We start from the raw sequence: 17144 nt of genomic DNA, 5'->3' as shown, positions 1-17144 counted from the left end.
GCGACCACGAGAGGAAGGGAGGCCTGGGTCGACGACACCGGGTTGCCGCCGCTCTCATCCCCGCCAACCCCTTATCTATCACCCCGGCGCGGGGTGCTAGGTGCCGATATTGTCGCGTCTGCGCGATGAACAGTTGGGAGACAGTCGTACCGGACAGCTTCGCGACAGAGACGTGCCGCCACGGCGTCGTGCGGCGTCGGGGGACGCGCGTTAACCCCTCGCCAACCTTATAAAAACATCTGGCCGAGATGTTGACAGAATCCCGGCGACAATAATCGACTCCTGGCCACGAACGTCCTCCGTGCACAATCATGAACAGCTCGCCGCAGAACACCAACAGCACCGGCGGGCAGCGGCGGACGACCGGTATCGACAACAGCGACGAGGAGGAATGGAGCGGCGTCGTCGAATGTGTAATTATTCTCTCCAGTCGCCTCTCTTTCATCCTGCGTTATTCTCGTTGAGGAATTATTCCATCACGCGAATATTTATTTCTGATTTTTAAATTGTTATCTGCAAATTCTTCCGTTCTGCCGTTTCTTCTTTATCGGAGATCGCGTAAAACAGATATCTTCCTTTTTTTCTCTTTATCAAATACAATATTGTATGGCCGCTTCAAAATAGCTTCAGTTAACGTTACGATCCAGCGATAAGCATTTTTTTTCCTCAGGCTGTCCTTGAAAGAAGCAAATCCGAGAGAGCCGTACGCGCTGATGAAGATAGACGTCGACGGACGATTATCGTTGAGAAGAAGAACGGCACGTACGGTTTTACATTACAGGTGATATACTTATCTATGTATATATATATATATATATATATATTACCGCATCGTATACAATAAACATGACATCTCAATCTCTCTAACGCTATTATGCAACGCTATTATGCCGCTGGTTCTATTAAAATTCATAAAACTTAAAGATTATAATGAACAAGTTAAAGATATTTTATTTACGAGTATGTTGGCTATTTCAATCACTAGTAATTTAATCTCGATTAATTTGATAGAGCTACGGAATACATTATAAGAGGGAGCAGGAGATAGAAATGGTTACGTACGTGGACTACGTGGAATACGATGGACCAGCGTTCAAAGCTGGTATGCGTGAGGGTGATGTAATACTGTCTATAAACGGTCACGAGATGGACAGAGCCGACCATAAGACTCTTGTGAACTTTATCAAGAACTGTGATACCAGAATGCGGATGGTGGTGTCCTTCGAAGACTGCGTTAGAAAGGTAAAAAGAGATTTGATTCTCTTATATATTGATGACATTTTTATGATCTTGAAATTTTAATGGAATATTAACGTAATCTTTTCTTCTACTCTAATAACAATGCATGCAAATTTTGCTACATCAATCGTTGAAAATATACATGATATTTTAGGTGGAATTACATATGCGTTACATCGAGTTGCAACGCGCCCTCCAATCTCGTCTGGGTGAATTGGAGAGACTGTGCGAGAGAGAACGGTCTATTCTAATGGGCCGATGGAAGACCCATTCACTGCCAGCGCGCAAGAGAACGCCCAACAGCATCGCCAGCACTAACCCTAATCAGCCGTCGCCCTCTTCGAGTTTCAATTCTTCCACCATCCAGTGCTGCCGGCCAGCAACTTCTACCGAACACCTTTTACTCTATAATGTGGTAGCTGTTATTTACATTTTGAGAATAGAAATTAAAAAGAAAGAGAATATCAATGTACAGAGTTATTAAATTACAAGCGCATCTCTATATCTGCCATTTAAACAACTTTAACACAAATATATCTTTTAGTTCGCGGATGGACGACCCTATCTCATACCACGCAGCGCCGCTTGTCTCGTGACAGTCGGACCGCCTCGTTCTCGTAGCGATCATCATCACTTCCTGTCTAAGATGTCGAGCGAATCTGCGATGGCCGTAAGCTCTTCACGTCACAGTTATCACCAAACTAACGGTATGACGGGTACACCCGCGAAGAGCAAATCTCATAAGCAGGCCTGTCAGCAGCAATCATCCGTTGCCGGCGAAGGACCGTCGTTGCATTCGGTTCCTCAAAACAATCTCTGCGTCGCTTGTATCTCCAGTGCGAATCGTCGCCGAGAGCAGTCCGATAGCGGTAGTCTAGATGCTTACGATCTTGCCAGTCCCTGCTGTGATCCAAATTGCGTGCCTAGTCGTCGACGTCGCGAGAAACAACGACGTGCCCGCAACGAGCAAGCTCTCCATCAACAGCAGCAGCAGCAGCAACAGCAGCAGCAACAACAGCAGCAGCAGCAGCAGGCTAGCATACAGCATCATCACGTTCAAGGACAACGAGATCAACAACAACAGCAGCCTAACGCTCACAATTGCCCCCGCACGTCCGGTCACAGTCTTCATTCCATTACTAGTAGTGACGTCTCGACAACAGCCGACAGCGTCGCCTCCTGCTCCACCAGTCTCAGCACCGACACCCTATACTGGGATCCGAGCGTGCATCAGCGACCACCGCCGTGCCTTCAATACGCTAAGCCCAAGTCCTGGGATAATCTGACCACCAAAGCTTTCGGAGGCTATGGCTTCGGTTATGGTTACTTGGACACCGTGACTATCAAGACCCATAGCGCGGAACGTCCCGGTAAAGGGTCGCATAGCGGTGGCAGCAGATCAAAGACGCCGATCGGCATCGTACAGCGGAAGTCTAGCGCTACCAGCGGCAGTACCGTGTATTCGGCAGCCACGAGTTCGACAATCACAAGCCGGCACTTTCAGCCGACCAAGTCAACGGAAAGCTTATTGATCGCACCGGGACCATACCAGGGCGATCTCGATCAGGCCAGTTTGAGCTGCGAATGCCTGGATAGCGGCGGCGGCGGCGGCGGCGGCGGCGGATCTAACTCGCGCTTCATTCAGCTAGATAAGCACAAACGCGGCGACGACGCGGCGGGATACATCCCGCCGACCCATGCGCAAGTTAGACATCGACGGTCTAGTCATTCCGATGGAAAACTACGGGCTATCAATAACTCCGAAGTTACGCGATTGTAATATCTCCCCTAAATACATTAACAAGATGAAAATAAAGCATAAACGTAAATGTTGCTCGCATTTTATTTGGCTAGCCGACAAAATAAAATCAAAATAATGATTAAATCATTAACATATATTGCCAGGGACGTCTTTGAAACTAAATGAAAATCTAAGTAATTTGTATCTCTAAATCTCACACCTCTTTGTCTCTCGTTTCGATATTCCTAAATCTTTAGATCAAAGATACAAACATCTGACGCCATCTCTGTCTTCCCTTTACTATATGTTGCCATACAAATCGCCGAGATCTTTGTTGTATGCTTTCAATCAGACTCTATATTACCTACCGTCAGTTAATCTGTATGCATATTAGATTTTCCTGACAAATTGCATTTTCCATTAAAAAGATGATTAAAGTGAAATCACTTGAAATATAATTGTTGGTAGCATAATATTTATCTATGTAACAAAATAAATATTATTTCTAAATTAATTTGGCAATGTTTCAAACGCAATAAAAACTAAAAGAAGTTCCTGTTCAATAAATACTGTTATTTTCAACATACTGGTTTATAGTCAAACATTCTATAACTTAACATATTTTTAACTCAGAATAACTAACAATGCGCGCTCTTAAACACACTTTAGCCATTTTGTTCATATACAGATATTATAAAGAGTACAACTTCTCTTTGATTACACCCACATATTCCTCTGTCTATATACATATATACGTACATACGTACACACATGAATGTACTTGCGTGCACATACGTAGACTATATTCACAATCGATTCGTACGATCTCGCCCTGTATAGCTGTGTCTGTGTTGTATGTGTGTGTGTGTGTGTGTGTATTTACCTACATAACATACATGCCGCTTTACGATATGCAATAAATATATATAGAACTTAGCGTTTATGTCCGTATGTTTGTATATGTATGTCAAGCATCGTAGCATGAACCATCGGGCCAAAAATAAATTATGCCATTATCTACTCTTCCTCTTTCCTTGCCTTAAATAAATGTACATTCGCGTCCTATGTCATGGACGTACTCGACATCTTTTCGAGTTACGAAGAAGCTTTAGTGACCGGATCATTTAACTAATGTGTACTATATAACAAGAAGATTGCTGAAATTTTACTCCCTTCAAATTTTAATACTCTTAGATTTTCATTTCGGGAAATAAAGTCTATAGGAAGGATCCTTTCCAGAATATTTTATTCTAAGATTTTTGAGAATTCAAATTCTAATCTTCAAATATATCGATACTATAATGAGATGGTTGTTTTCTCAGATCCTTAGGCTTTTAATCCTTAAGTTTTAGTATCTTCGGTCTCTAGATCGTACAGTAGAATCCTTGCAATCTTCGAAGTCTAGGATTACGTCGTGTATCTTTGGATTTTCATATCCTCGGATTCTGGGACTTTTTAAAATAAATATTCCTAAATTATCAAATCTTTTACATTACTTAGAATTCTTAAATCTTAGAATTCTAAGTTCCTATTGCTAAATTACTCACTTTCTCTAATTTACAGGATTATAGGAAAGACACTAAAATTGTCTAGATTATCGCATATGTGCGATTGCAACTTCTGTAAACGACAACATAGTTTCACCTCGAAGTACTTTAAATACGTTTCTCATACGGGAATGGAGCAAATGGGATTGTGAAAAGGTCTGCCGCGATCTTCAGGAGGAACATCGGGCTCTAAAAGATATTTTCAAATGGCTTTCTTCGAACTTTCGTTACTCGCGTTGAACAAGTGCGCATACTCTGTTCGGTTTGATAGTTGTGTCAGAACGTTCTCTGCAAAAAATCAATCGGCTTGGAAAAAGAGTTCTCATCTCGCAACAGATTAATTATCGGGAGAAAATAAAATTAAAAAAAATATTTACCAAAGCTCACTGTGTGAACGTTTTGCTTTCTGGCCTGTTGAAAAATCCTGTTGGACTCCTCTGCTTGCAAGTGTAAGGATAACCTCAAGGCTTTCCTGAGTTCCGACTGCGTCAGACACATTGTCATTTTCGAACCGCATACCTATGACACAATATGATCGCGTAAAAATAAAAGTTTATATGCTATGTATATGGCACAGCTGTAACCGTGCATACTTACGTCGAATGCAATCTTGACCTTGTCTAGTTCCGAAGATGCATTCGCCGTTGCCAGCACAGTGAAGATGTATTCTTCAAGATCGATCTTTCCTTGTCCGAGCTGCAAAAACAAAATATTAATTCTCTCTTCAATCAATTGATTCACATATATATATATGTGCTTCAATTTTATTATATATATATTATATACGAACCCTGTCATGAATACGAAACAGTTGCTGAGTGATTGGATCCCTTTTATCTAGTCTAAGAATCTGCGCAAATTCTTGCAGATTCACCTCGCCGAAATTGTTTATCTTCTTCTGAACGAGCTCTTCTTCCATCTTTGATGCCACTAAACTATGACAAGTGTATTGAAGTTATATTAATTCTTAATATATATATATATATATATAATTAATTAATTTTTAATTAAAAATAAAGATTATATTAATAATATTAAATAATATAAATAATTTCAATATACTCTAATAATTAATTCATTAATTAATTATGGAATATCTCTAATATTATAAAATATATGTTTATATTATTCGTTATTTACCCCAATTTATATCGGAGTTTATGAGTTTTTACGATACTAGACGCATGTGGTAGATGCAATTGATGAGCCTTTCTAATAATCCGACAGTCATCATACGTGTAATCCGAAACGGGAATTTTCAATGCTCTATAAAGTGAAATAAGAATTTTTTTAAAGGTCTAGACATTTTTAGAATTTATCGCCATTACACACGAAAACTTACTCCGCCATAAGACGTCGTACATTGTTTGCGTACAGTTTGGGATCCAGTTTCTCCGCCTCGCTAGGATTGTAGACGGGTAGAAACTCGATCTCGCAGCTGCTATTTAACTGCGTTAAAGTCAACCACAGCAATTTCAATCTGCAACGGATGTAAGGCGCAACAGATGAAGACTCCTAGCAGACCGTAAAAAAAAAAAAAAAGAATAAAGGAAGAGAGAGATGATTCTCTCTCTGTACTTACGCGCCAGGACCTTCCCACGTCCACGTTACCGTGTCTAATTTGTTAGGATATCTGATGCACACCGGTTGCACCGGCACACCGGGATAGAAAGCACCCGATTTGAAGGTAATCAAGCATGACCGGTTTGTACATGTTCCTTCAGGAAATATCATAACCTGCGGAAGATGATCGGTCAATTGCACCCAGATGCGAAGGTAGTGATTTACTAACTTGATTGCAAACTTGCGTGCATCTCTCACCCATGAATTATTCAGAATATTATATAGAAGATTTACAACATCTCTACAAACTCTCACGATAGTTTAATATTTTTTTTTTTTTTTACCTGTGGCCAATCCTCCTTGGAAGTAGTTCTCTCGATTATTTCCTTGATAGTATTCTGACGAGAATTTGGATCTTCCCTCCACACGTAGACTGGCTGCGTATAGTTGATGAGTTCTGTGTTCGCGAAACATCGAAAGGCATAACGCAAATAAAATCGATTTTTCAAATACCAGTTATGATAATTATGATTTGGACTTTGCGCGACTCTATTCGATTCGATCAAACCAATTATTATCAGTTTTATAGCGCAAGTAATTAATCTTGGAATGAAACGAGAAAATCTTACGAACGAATTATCATGATTTGTTATTGAAAGTGGACTGGAAATTAATTGCAACATTTTTGCAAAGCAAATTATTTTGGAAATGATAAGCCTGTTGATTATTGTTTCATTAAATCGCAATAGAATATTAACTAGTAACATTCTTGCAAGGGCACATTTGCTCTACAATAATTTGTCGTATAAAATAGTGAATGGGATTCATATATTAATCAGTTTTAAAGATATTATACGATATATATAATATCTCCTATTATACATACCGTGACCACTCTTTTGTTGTAAAAGAAATTAATATTTGGTTGACTTTAACAAAGCACAACATGTCGATGTCGATAAACGATGTGAATGAAGCGCGTTCAATCGTCATTGCTATCCGCATGAATTATGCATAATAATTATCTATGAGATTATCTTTTCTGTTATGCGATTTTACAATGTTGCTGCAGATCATTATTGCATTGACTAACAATGCCTGACAACGCCTGAAATTGTTTCCGTTTAATATGACCTCGCGTAGACCACAGCGTATTGAGATTTTAGGTCAAGACTTTCTCCTAAGAGCACAATCTGACGTCATTATTTTTTAGTTGGCTCATATCCTATCACACACGAGTATTGAAAATCCTATAGTGTGAATATCTTTTAATTACCTCTCGTAATTTTAAATAAAATAAATTTTTAATAAATGCATATTTGCAAAAAACAATATGAAAGAATGTAAGATAAAAAAAAAATATATATAAAAGAGTTTTAAAAAGATAATATTAAAAGAAAATAAGAGATAATAGATCTATTAAAAAAAAAATAATAATAATAAAGGATTAAAAAAAATAAAACAAACAAAAATGTAGCACCTACTTCCTATAAATGGATTTAATCCCGATTCTCGTCTGACGATGATGGAGGGAAATCCGGTGACGTAAACGATGCCGCCGTCGATGAAGGTCGAGTGCGGCGCGAGGACGAGAATCGGTGCTTCCGATCTGGAAGCCTGTTTCCCTCGGACGACGATTTTCATTCCGCCGGCTTGGTAAGTAAGTCGACCCACGAAACATATCCATGGCACTAATTTGCTGTGGGTTTCAACCGACAAGGTACATGCAATGGAAGCTTACTCGAAAATACTTGGATGCTGGAGTATTTAATTTATTGGAGCAATATATCGATGCTGTCGTCGACAGTGTCGCGAAAGGAACGCGGATTTCCGAGAGCTCCGGTGGACCCCGGGTCAACTTGGTACTACGAAAGAGAGAAACGCGCTACGAGCAGGTATATCCGATGCACTTTCTATACGTTTGTGTGATAGAGAGAAAAAGAATGAAAAGAGATGGCGAAAGCGTTCGGATTAGTAAGTGAAACTTTGAACATCGAGAAATGTTAATATTGCAAACTTTAAATTATACACATATACGCGTATCGAGACGTATTTTTTTTTTCTTTTGGCTCTCTGATGCGTATATCGGTGTCCAATTTATTTTCACAAATATTAATGAGGCTGTAAGATATATATCTTGATCCATATATTCTTTAATAACATTGCGCCCGAGCAAAATTGACAAGTAATATATATAGGGACATTGCATAATACGCATCAAAGAGTTTATAAGCGATGCTGTTATTTAATCCTTTAACTAAGTTTTAACACAATTAAGTTTCAATACAATTTATAAAAGCCAAGTCATCAACAATATAAAAATATTAGTTAGTTGCCGAAGAATAAATCCCATTCACCATTATATGCATATATGAATATTATGTACAATAAAAAAATTAATGAATAGAGCAAAACATTGCAAGTTTTTCTGATGTCAGATTAAGATCTTTAATTTCTACAAGAGAGAGATCGCAAATCTAAATCTAAATTTAAAAAAAACCATCTATCTAAACGTATTTATACTATCGATTCAATTCAATCTTAAGATATATTTATATAGATTTCATTCAAAATCTTCCTAGGCCAAAAATATAGCAATCTCTCCCTTATATCGGTCAATTTGGTTCGTCAACGGACGACAATGCGATGATGGGCGACCTACTTCCGAAGAAAGGGAGGCGGCTACTCTCCCCTTTGGCAACGATGCTCGGCCCGCCGAGGTACACGACCGGAAGTGCATCGAAGAAGCTGGAATGCGGGGCGAGGGCCAGTACCGGCGCGTCCTTAGTCTCCGCTTTCCGGCCCTTCACCTTCAGATGATGAAATCCACCGCAGAGAAATAACGCCCGCATCATCCAGCAGATCACGACGCGCATGTCTCTGTTTTTAAGTAGTTTAATTTGCAGTGTACGCATACGCGTACACCATCCGAGATGCAACTCACTACTTTTACTCTCAGGTGGGAAGTTTAAAACTATTCGCGGGATTCACAAACGATCTTTGGAATTCGACCTTTACGAGAGATACCATTTCGATAAATGTTATATATTTTTAGCTCACAGAGATCATTAGAATTAGAAAAAAGATTTCGAATTTCTACACCAATACTTGGAAATTATGGGACCATTAAAAAGCTTGTCAGTTTTTTACGCTTTCGCAAATGCACACTCGCACGAAGAGCATTATATTATTTTTAGCTGATTTCTTATAATATTATATTAATTACATAAATTTGAACAAGTATATTCACTTCGTAAAAAAATTTGCTATTTCATATCATGTGCTCTAATTAGTATCTAGTTAAAGATATCTTAGAGTTATTTCTTTAAGCTAAACTTGTGTCTTCTCTGTAACTTCTCGTTGTAATACAAAGTTATTTTATAGACTCCCCGCAAAACCTTGACAGTAACGCATGACTAAATTATGAAAGAAATATAAATAGATGATGTTATAACTAACCACCTTTACCTAACTCTTTTTGTCTCTAAGAATTTACAAAATAATATTTTTCTTTAATAATATCACTTGAATAATATATAATTTTATTTACAAATTTAAAGCACTGAGAATAATTGATGTTAAAATTATAAAATCAGGAAATATGTATATTAGTTTCTGGGACAAATTCCGAGATTGTTGATTATCTGTCGTAAAATGTTAAATAAGTCACTAATAAATTATTAATAAACAGACAAAGACACTATATAAACGGAGGTGTTTTGTACGGAAACGTTTAGTAAAACCAGAATCGTAAGCAATAATCTTGTTACAAGTAAAGATCTAATCTTGTATGAGAACGTGTATTATTAACGCTTTCTTTCTTTCTTTCATTAATCGAGAGTCATTAATCGATCTCGTTGGCTTGAGATGAAATCTTCGCATATCGCCTTTAATTTAAATCTTAATTCAACGTCAAAAATCGTTGAATACATCTCTAAGAAATTGTAAACAATTATCAAAAAATCAAAAGCCGAGTTCTAGGTCTAAGGATCTCCGAGTACGCGTATTCAAAGATTTAAATAATGCGAATTTAATTTGTTAGCAAAGCGAGGTGATATATACAATATTATACCACTACAGAAAAAAGCTTAAGAAGCAATCCCAAAGGGTTAACGTCAATGTGAATAGCATGATAGATAGAAATAGACTCGTAAGATAAGGAAAGGACCGTCTTCTCTCGGTGAGATTATCACACCGGTAAATGATGCTTAAACATACCGCCTCCAGCCCGTAAGAGGAGCTCGCCGAAGATCTTCCTCGGACAATCCATGAAGACCTAAACAAGCCAACAGCCACGCAAGTATCATCAAAGTCGTGATGGCGGCTAGCCTGACTGGCAAGAGGGCGATTGTCAGGAATATTGTCTGAAACCATAAATATTCCCATGTCATTTTTTTTCGGATATTAATTTTTCATTCGATCTAACATATTATATCTCAATTATTTTTATCGCACACAAACGAATATGTAAATAAAAAAGTCAAATGAATAGCGGCTTGATTGACGATCTGTAGATCAGATCTGTCATAAATAGTCCAATGACAGATGTAAATTATATATTCTAATGATGTTATCTAAACGTTAATGCTTGAAATATATAAATTGGCGAGAAATTTACGCTTAGAATATTATTAAAAATTTATTAAATTGACGCTTATGTTCTTTTCTCGCTGTATTGCAGGACCACGTGGTAAAAATGGGATAAGCAGATAAGTAAGTATGTAATTGGATCGGATCAACTCGTCGCGTGTCACGCGGTCAAGGTTACAATACGTTCATCAGTGGCTTCGGCTTCTCTCGTCTAAAAGGAAGGAGAAAGAAAGAATGAAAAGCGGGAAAGAGGTGGTACGCGAGTACCGTTCGTTATGTTTCACTGTTCCGTTAGTCGCACACATCAGTTGTGATCAGCCGCTCATTCCCTCTCGCTTCATCTTGTTCAAGAAATGAATGCACGTGACACCGCTAAATATGTGATATACGAAGGCAAGTCAAATATCTATGCCACGAATAACTTTATCAATTAAATCTATGTTCCTTTATAGAATTAATATTATTGTCGACTCATATATAAACATAAGTGTCATAGTTATGACATAATTTTTCTATAAACGAGAGTGAACGTAAGCAAGAACTAGGGCAAAGATTGAAATATAGAAGTTAAAGATAAATTTCGCATAAATATTAAAACAATGTTTCAAGGCAAGATTTTAAACAAAAAAATCAATGATAACCAATTTCGAGTTACGTCGATAATCGATCGAATGAATCATACGCGATATCGAAGGGTTCTATCACAAATCACAATTATTCATAATAATAGGTAGAGAAAGTTATATATTGACATATATTAACGTAGAATACAAAGAATATAATACATTATAAAAAAAAAAAAAGATGTAGAGCTTATATATAAAGTACAATATAGATTAAAGATATATATAATATGCAGGGTTGGAAAGTAACGCGTTACTTGTAACGCCGTTACCGTTACAGTTACTTTTTTTCGGTAACTGTAACGGTAATGGCGTTACAAATTTTATTTCTAACGGAAAAAGTAACTTCGTTACATTTTTCGGTAACGAGTAACGAATTTAACAGTTACTTTTATCGTTACTTTTTTCTAATTTTTTGATTTATTTAAGATATTATTCTTGCTATTGTGCGTGATAAAATTTTTATCTTAACCGTAAAGCCGTAAGCAAATCGACCAATTAGCATTCTTATTATGTTGTAATCTCATTTACTACCAGTTCTAAGTACCTTGCAACGAAAATTAGAAAATCTCAATAAATCTGACCTTATAGATTGCCATTCATTAGTTGAAGCTATTCAGCAAGATTTAAATAAAAGGTAACTTATTAATTTGATTAATACATATGTTATTTAATTTTAAATAAGGATTTAATTGAAAAATATTATTTTATTCTAAACTATTGATTCAAAAGTATTAATTTCGATAAAACAAACAATGTCGCTTAATTTACTATATTTGATTTTAGATTTCTTACAATATTTGAAACAAAAGAATTAATAATAGCAGCATGTTTACATCCAAAATTTAAGTTAAACTGGTTAACCGGAGAAAAAAGAAAACGTGCTGAAAATTACTTGGAGGATTTATTGGCAATCCGATCAACTGAAAATTCTTCAAAAGCTGGAAAATCTGACGATCACGATGATTTTTTCATTTTTGAGCAAAAAACGGTGCAAAATGAATCTGAACGAGAAGAATTGCAACGGTTTTTAAAATCAAATAATTGTAATATAGAAATGTTAAACGACTATCCAAAACTTAAAAAACTTTTTATTAAATATAATATAGCTCTACCAAGCAGTGCATCTGTAGAAAAAATGTTTAGCATCGGTGGCTCTGTATTAACACCACAAAGAGGGCATTTAAATGATGATACTATGGAGCAACAAATTTTATTAAAAATTAATAAAGAATTTCGATAAAATTTAATCATTTATTTTGTAATAAACCTTGAATGAAATCTTGCTTACAATTTTTTAAAAGTTTTTCTTATGCAAAATAATTTATTAGTTTGTATTGTAAAAAAGTAACGGAAATTGTAACGACTCGTTACTTTTTAGTAACTGTAACGGTAACGAGTTACTTTTTAAAATTAGTAACGAGTAACGGTAACGAGTTACTTTTTAGAAAAAATAACGGTAACGGTAACGAGTTACTTTTATAAAGTAACTTTCCCAACCCTGATAATATGTAAAAGACTATACACAGGATACTTTGCATATTCTGAAATTTGAAGAAGTTACCGTAAAGTATATTAAGATAGGATCATCGAGAAAGTAAAAACATTGTATTGCACATTCTATGTCAAATCACGTATGAAAATGTATCTCATAAAATATCTCGCAAACCATTAACTTTTTAATAATTCTCTTTCAATAATTTTATATGTATAATGACTAAGAGAATTTATATATACAAGGAAAATATAATATAGAGTTCGATCGAGAAATAAAAATAATTTTATACTTCGTCTTTGTCTGAAACAAAAGTGTGCGTAGGACGTCCCTCTCAAAACATTTCGCAACATTTGTCCAAAAAAAAACTTTCTTTTCGATAATATTTTAAATTTCCAGATGTTTCACCGAGACATTAAAAATAGGAAATTTTACATGTATATATAATTTAATTTTTTATTTAATCTTCAATTTTCTTTTTACCGTGTAGTGTATCCATTTCTAATTTGATCCCGTTGACATAAATCGTCCCGCATTCTTACCTCACTCGCATCGCCTAGAGCCTAGAATGTGGGCTTTCTACGCGTTCAGACTTCACCGATGTTTTAACAAGAGAAAGCATCGGTCCACGGAAGAGCGCTACTTGCGTCGTATTAATGTTTAGAAAAGTCTAGGTCACGATTTTAATGCCTTGAAAATATATAACGGCGAAAAAGTCGTCGATCCCGCTGCCATTTACAAGAACTGAACTGCGGAAATGACTTCAACGAGCGCGAAGGCTATTATCCATTTTCTTGCCAAGCAATCTATAGAGATCGCGATAGAAATGTGTTTTTAGGTTCTTAGATTTTTTGAAATTTACACGTACACGTTGTACTAATCAAATAATTAATATCTTGCGAATTCTGGTACACGATTGTCATATCCTGATATCAAACAATTGTAACTTGATTAATGTTGAGAAATTTTTAAATGTTCCACTTAGAATTCATATTCTGAATTAATATAATATGTTCATATATATATTCGATTATACATATATATATTTTATTTAATTATATTTATGTTAATTGATATATACAGGGTGGTCCTCGTAACGGTCGCCACGATTTTTAAGGCACTTACAATAATCTGACATAAAAAAGTTTCAAACAAAAGTTGTGTGGCTTCAAGGGGGCCATAAGATGGTGACAATTATTTGACCTTGGAAAATCATTTGAAGGTCATGTAAAGGTCAACTTTAAAATCTTAAATAGAAACCCCCATTTTTTATTTAGTATTCTTGTAGCTGACATCGAGAGCTTTCCGAAACGCTATAACAAAGTATTTTTTTATTAAGTACTTTTTGAGTTATTTTATATTTTAATCTGACATATTTTGATAAAAAAAAATAAAATATTTCGTAAAATATTCAGTTTTCGATAATTTTACCGTAATACTTCCATGTACAGAATAATAAGACAAATTAATTAGTGCCAAAAAAAAACCAAATAATTGTTTAAAAAAATACATTGTAAATAATTTTCTTAAAAACAAATTTTTTTTTTATACTAATTGATTTGTCTCATTATTCTGTACATAAAAGTATTACGGTAAGATTATCAAAAACTAAATATTTTACGAGATATTTAATTTTTTATATCAAAATATGTCGGATTAAAATATAAAATAACTCAAAAAGTACTTGATAAAAAAATACTTTATTATAGTGTTTTGCAAAGCTCTCGATGTCAGTTACAAGAATGCTAAATAAAAAATGGGGGTTTCCATTTAAGATTTTAAAGTTGACCTTCACGTGACCTTCAAATGATTTTCCAAGGTCAAATCATTCTCACCATCTTATGGCCCCCTTGAAGCCACACAACTTTTGTTTGAAACTTTTTTATGTCAGATTATTGCAAGTGCCTTAAAAATCGTGGCGACCGTTACGAGGACCATCCTGTATATATATATAATTTTTTTTTTTTTTTTTTGAGGGGAAAATTTATATATATATCCTACTTTCCAAATGACAGATTTGCCTAGATTCGGGAGGAGGATCTACCAGCGAACGTACTGATCACTTACGTGACCTTGTTCACGGTTAACATTTATGTCGAGTTCGCGTTGAAGCCCGAAGTCGGAGAATATGCGAAAGAAAAATGGGGCGGGAATCGCATACAAACAATATGCTTATGTCAATACAATATCGTCGCGACCACGATCGTGGAATATCTCGAAAAATTAGATGACTTAACTCTTGTCCGGAGAAAGGGATTAGGATACATTTAATCGTAATTGCAGAAAATTGACCGCGTGACGATTTACCACTACCTGATCGATTCCTGGCAACGGCGTGAAAGTAACCACGACCAACTTGCGAGTAAACCGGCCTATGTAAGTACGATATCTCCTCGAATATTTTTACAGCTATTTTCATGTACTTATTTCGACACATTCTGAGAGACTCGCGAAACAATCTTATATAACTGTGATATTTATGTTGTTACATGTATCCGATATGTATTTATTATTACGCACAGATTGGACCGTACGTGCATACGTGCTGTTTTGTAAAATGTTGTATCTGAAATGTAAATAATAATATTCGGATCTTTGAAAAATAAACCACTCGATTGATTTTCTTGCGAGATGATGACCATTTTCTTATGATAAATTTCAAATTTACGAAATTTATCTAAATAAATTATATTTATATTTATTTAAATTTCAAAATTTATCACACAATTTTCGCGAGATCTCAATTCGCATCCCCTAAATTATTTCCACACAATTTTTAATCGAAATATTATCGCGACACTTTTAATCGGTTCTCCACAGTTCTATCGGGACACGATTAAAAATCTGTAAAAAGATTAACGCTAAACTGCGAAATAATAGTTATCCAACACACACACACACACATACACGCACTTTCTTGGCATCGCGATCGAAGCACGCTCCGCCTCGGTGGTGGCGGCATCCCTCTAAAACTCGCCCGCACGTACATCGATCCCGGGGAAGAAGCTGCTACCGAGAGATACTGACCTTGAGCTTGTCGTAGGTCGAGCCAAGTTCGAGCCGATGCACGAAGGGGTTGAGTATGTCGGCGCCGAGCGACGCGGCTTCGTCGGCATCCGCTCGCTCGTTCCTCGCGTCTCCGTTCATCCCGTGGAACCGAAGGGAAAAGGGCAAACTCGCCAACGATGCCCGTCTGCCGAGAACGAAGAGAGTCTGCGGAAATCTTCCTCGACGATCGTCCTTCTCGTTCAAGGGAGACAGAGAGATAGGTGGAGAACGCGACTGGAAATGCGTGAAATTAAATGAGCACGGGACTCAAACGCAAAGGCCAAACCACATTGACGCGTAAATCGTAGCGAGCGCTCACACCCTTCCGGAAGGGTTAACGGTCGACGTTGGACTGGCGCTATCCGGACACGCGCCACCGCGAGAGCGAGCGCTCTCCCGCGCCTCCTCCTGCGAGCGGGCAGGCAGACAGGCAAGCGAGCGCCGCCATCGGAGTCGAGTGATGCCGACGACCTGGTTTACGCTCGCTCGATCTTACACCACGATTCATCCGCTCTGACAACAAGAGTTCTCATTTCTATTCAAACAATATGCAAAACTATTGTCCCCTTTTTTTTTTTTTTTCCCAATAGTGTCTCTCCTTGCGATCTATCGCGTTCATCGCGTAATAATCTGACTTTTCCCAGCTGATGAACAAATATTTGATTCTTCTCTTCGGTTATCATATCCACAGACTTTTATACTATATATATATTATTCTATATATTTCATACCAATTATTGACGCTTTAAATCCCGCTGTATTCGCATAAATACAAAATTTTATGTGAATAATTTCTTTTCATATATTACAACATCTCCCCCAGGAATTTGCGATTAGATTCTTTTCTGCTAAGAAAGCTTTTCCGCGGTGATATTATGACGGATATATGTAATGGCATCAATTATCATATGTATATGGTACAATATATACATACATTCTTGCATGGACGCGCATGCCCAAAATTATGTATCGATTAAAATAATTACTATTATTATTTAAGTAATTGTTATTGTCCAAAAATAAAAGATACATAAATTTTTTATATGGTCCTTTATAATATATATATATACATACCGTTTTTGCGACTTTGTATCAGATATCGATTTTATCTTTACAAGCATCTAGCCTATCCTATAAAAGTATTATATTTGCCGATAAATATCTCATACTTGTCAAACGTTATCTCGTTAGATCTTTTATAGAAAGATCATTTTTTTTTTTTATCTACTTTATACAATAATTTTATAATTGATAGAATTACAATCGGATCATACTGTTAATTTTATGAAAAGAAATGA

General features: G+C 36.3%; 2 protein-coding genes and 1 long non-coding RNA gene across 3 annotated transcripts; 2 read left to right on the top strand and 1 right to left on the bottom strand.

The window, feature by feature from the left end:
• The first annotated feature begins 133 nt into the window (after positions 1 to 133).
• LOC138937052 (uncharacterized) lies at positions 134 to 3068 on the top strand. Its single transcript, XM_070302930.1, has 5 exons — positions 134 to 413; positions 671 to 781; positions 1012 to 1242; positions 1394 to 1654; positions 1784 to 3068. Exons 1-5 carry the CDS (start codon positions 312 to 314, stop codon positions 3017 to 3019), a joined length of 1941 nt encoding a protein of 646 aa, XP_070159031.1. The 5' UTR covers positions 134 to 311; the 3' UTR covers positions 3020 to 3068.
• A 471-nt stretch (positions 3069 to 3539) lies between these two features.
• Positions 3540 to 16229, bottom strand: Lpcat (lysophosphatidylcholine acyltransferase). The gene is made up of 11 exons (XM_070302932.1): positions 15826 to 16229; positions 10309 to 10454; positions 8753 to 8970; positions 6435 to 6547; positions 6110 to 6264; positions 5870 to 6007; positions 5668 to 5793; positions 5318 to 5462; positions 5125 to 5223; positions 4905 to 5046; positions 3540 to 4815 (listed from the first exon to the last, which is right to left on the bottom strand). The coding sequence occupies exons 1-11, from the start codon at positions 15943 to 15945 to the stop codon at positions 4730 to 4732; spliced, it is 1488 nt and encodes a 495-aa protein (XP_070159033.1). The 5' UTR covers positions 15946 to 16229; the 3' UTR covers positions 3540 to 4729.
• On the top strand, positions 10984 to 16739 carry LOC138937054 (uncharacterized). The gene is made up of 3 exons (XR_011447454.1): positions 10984 to 11073; positions 15082 to 15174; positions 15842 to 16739. It is a non-coding gene; the product is annotated as an uncharacterized lncRNA (long non-coding RNA).
• Positions 16740 to 17144: the final 405 nt, after the last annotated feature.

The sequence above is a fragment of the Polyergus mexicanus genome, unplaced genomic scaffold (assembly GCF_030449975.1).
Source record: "Polyergus mexicanus isolate NDT 795.1 unplaced genomic scaffold, iyPolMexi1.0 SCAF_10, whole genome shotgun sequence".
Lineage (NCBI taxonomy): Eukaryota > Metazoa > Arthropoda > Insecta > Hymenoptera > Formicidae > Polyergus > Polyergus mexicanus.
Note: the sequence above shows the minus strand (reverse complement) of the source record. Positions and strands in the feature narration are given on the sequence as shown.

Coding starts and splice junctions, on each gene's coding strand:
- LOC138937052 (XM_070302930.1), top strand. CDS start 312: ATGAACAGCTCGCCGCAGAACACCAACAGCACCGGCGGGCAGCGGCGG. Junction 1,243..1,393: donor TCGAAGACTGCGTTAGAAAG/GTAAAAAGAGAT, acceptor ATGATATTTTAG/GTGGAATTACATATGCGTTA. Junction 1,655..1,783: donor ACCTTTTACTCTATAATGTG/GTAGCTGTTATT, acceptor TATATCTTTTAG/TTCGCGGATGGACGACCCTA.
- Lpcat (XM_070302932.1), bottom strand. CDS start 15,945: ATGAACGGAGACGCGAGGAACGAGCGAGCGGATGCCGACGAAGCCGCG. Junction 5,463..5,667: donor AAACTCCGATATAAATTGGG/GTAAATAACGAA, acceptor CACTTGTCATAG/TTTAGTGGCATCAAAGATGG. Junction 4,816..4,904: donor CGTTCACACAGTGAGCTTTG/GTAAATATTTTT, acceptor GATTTTTTGCAG/AGAACGTTCTGACACAACTA.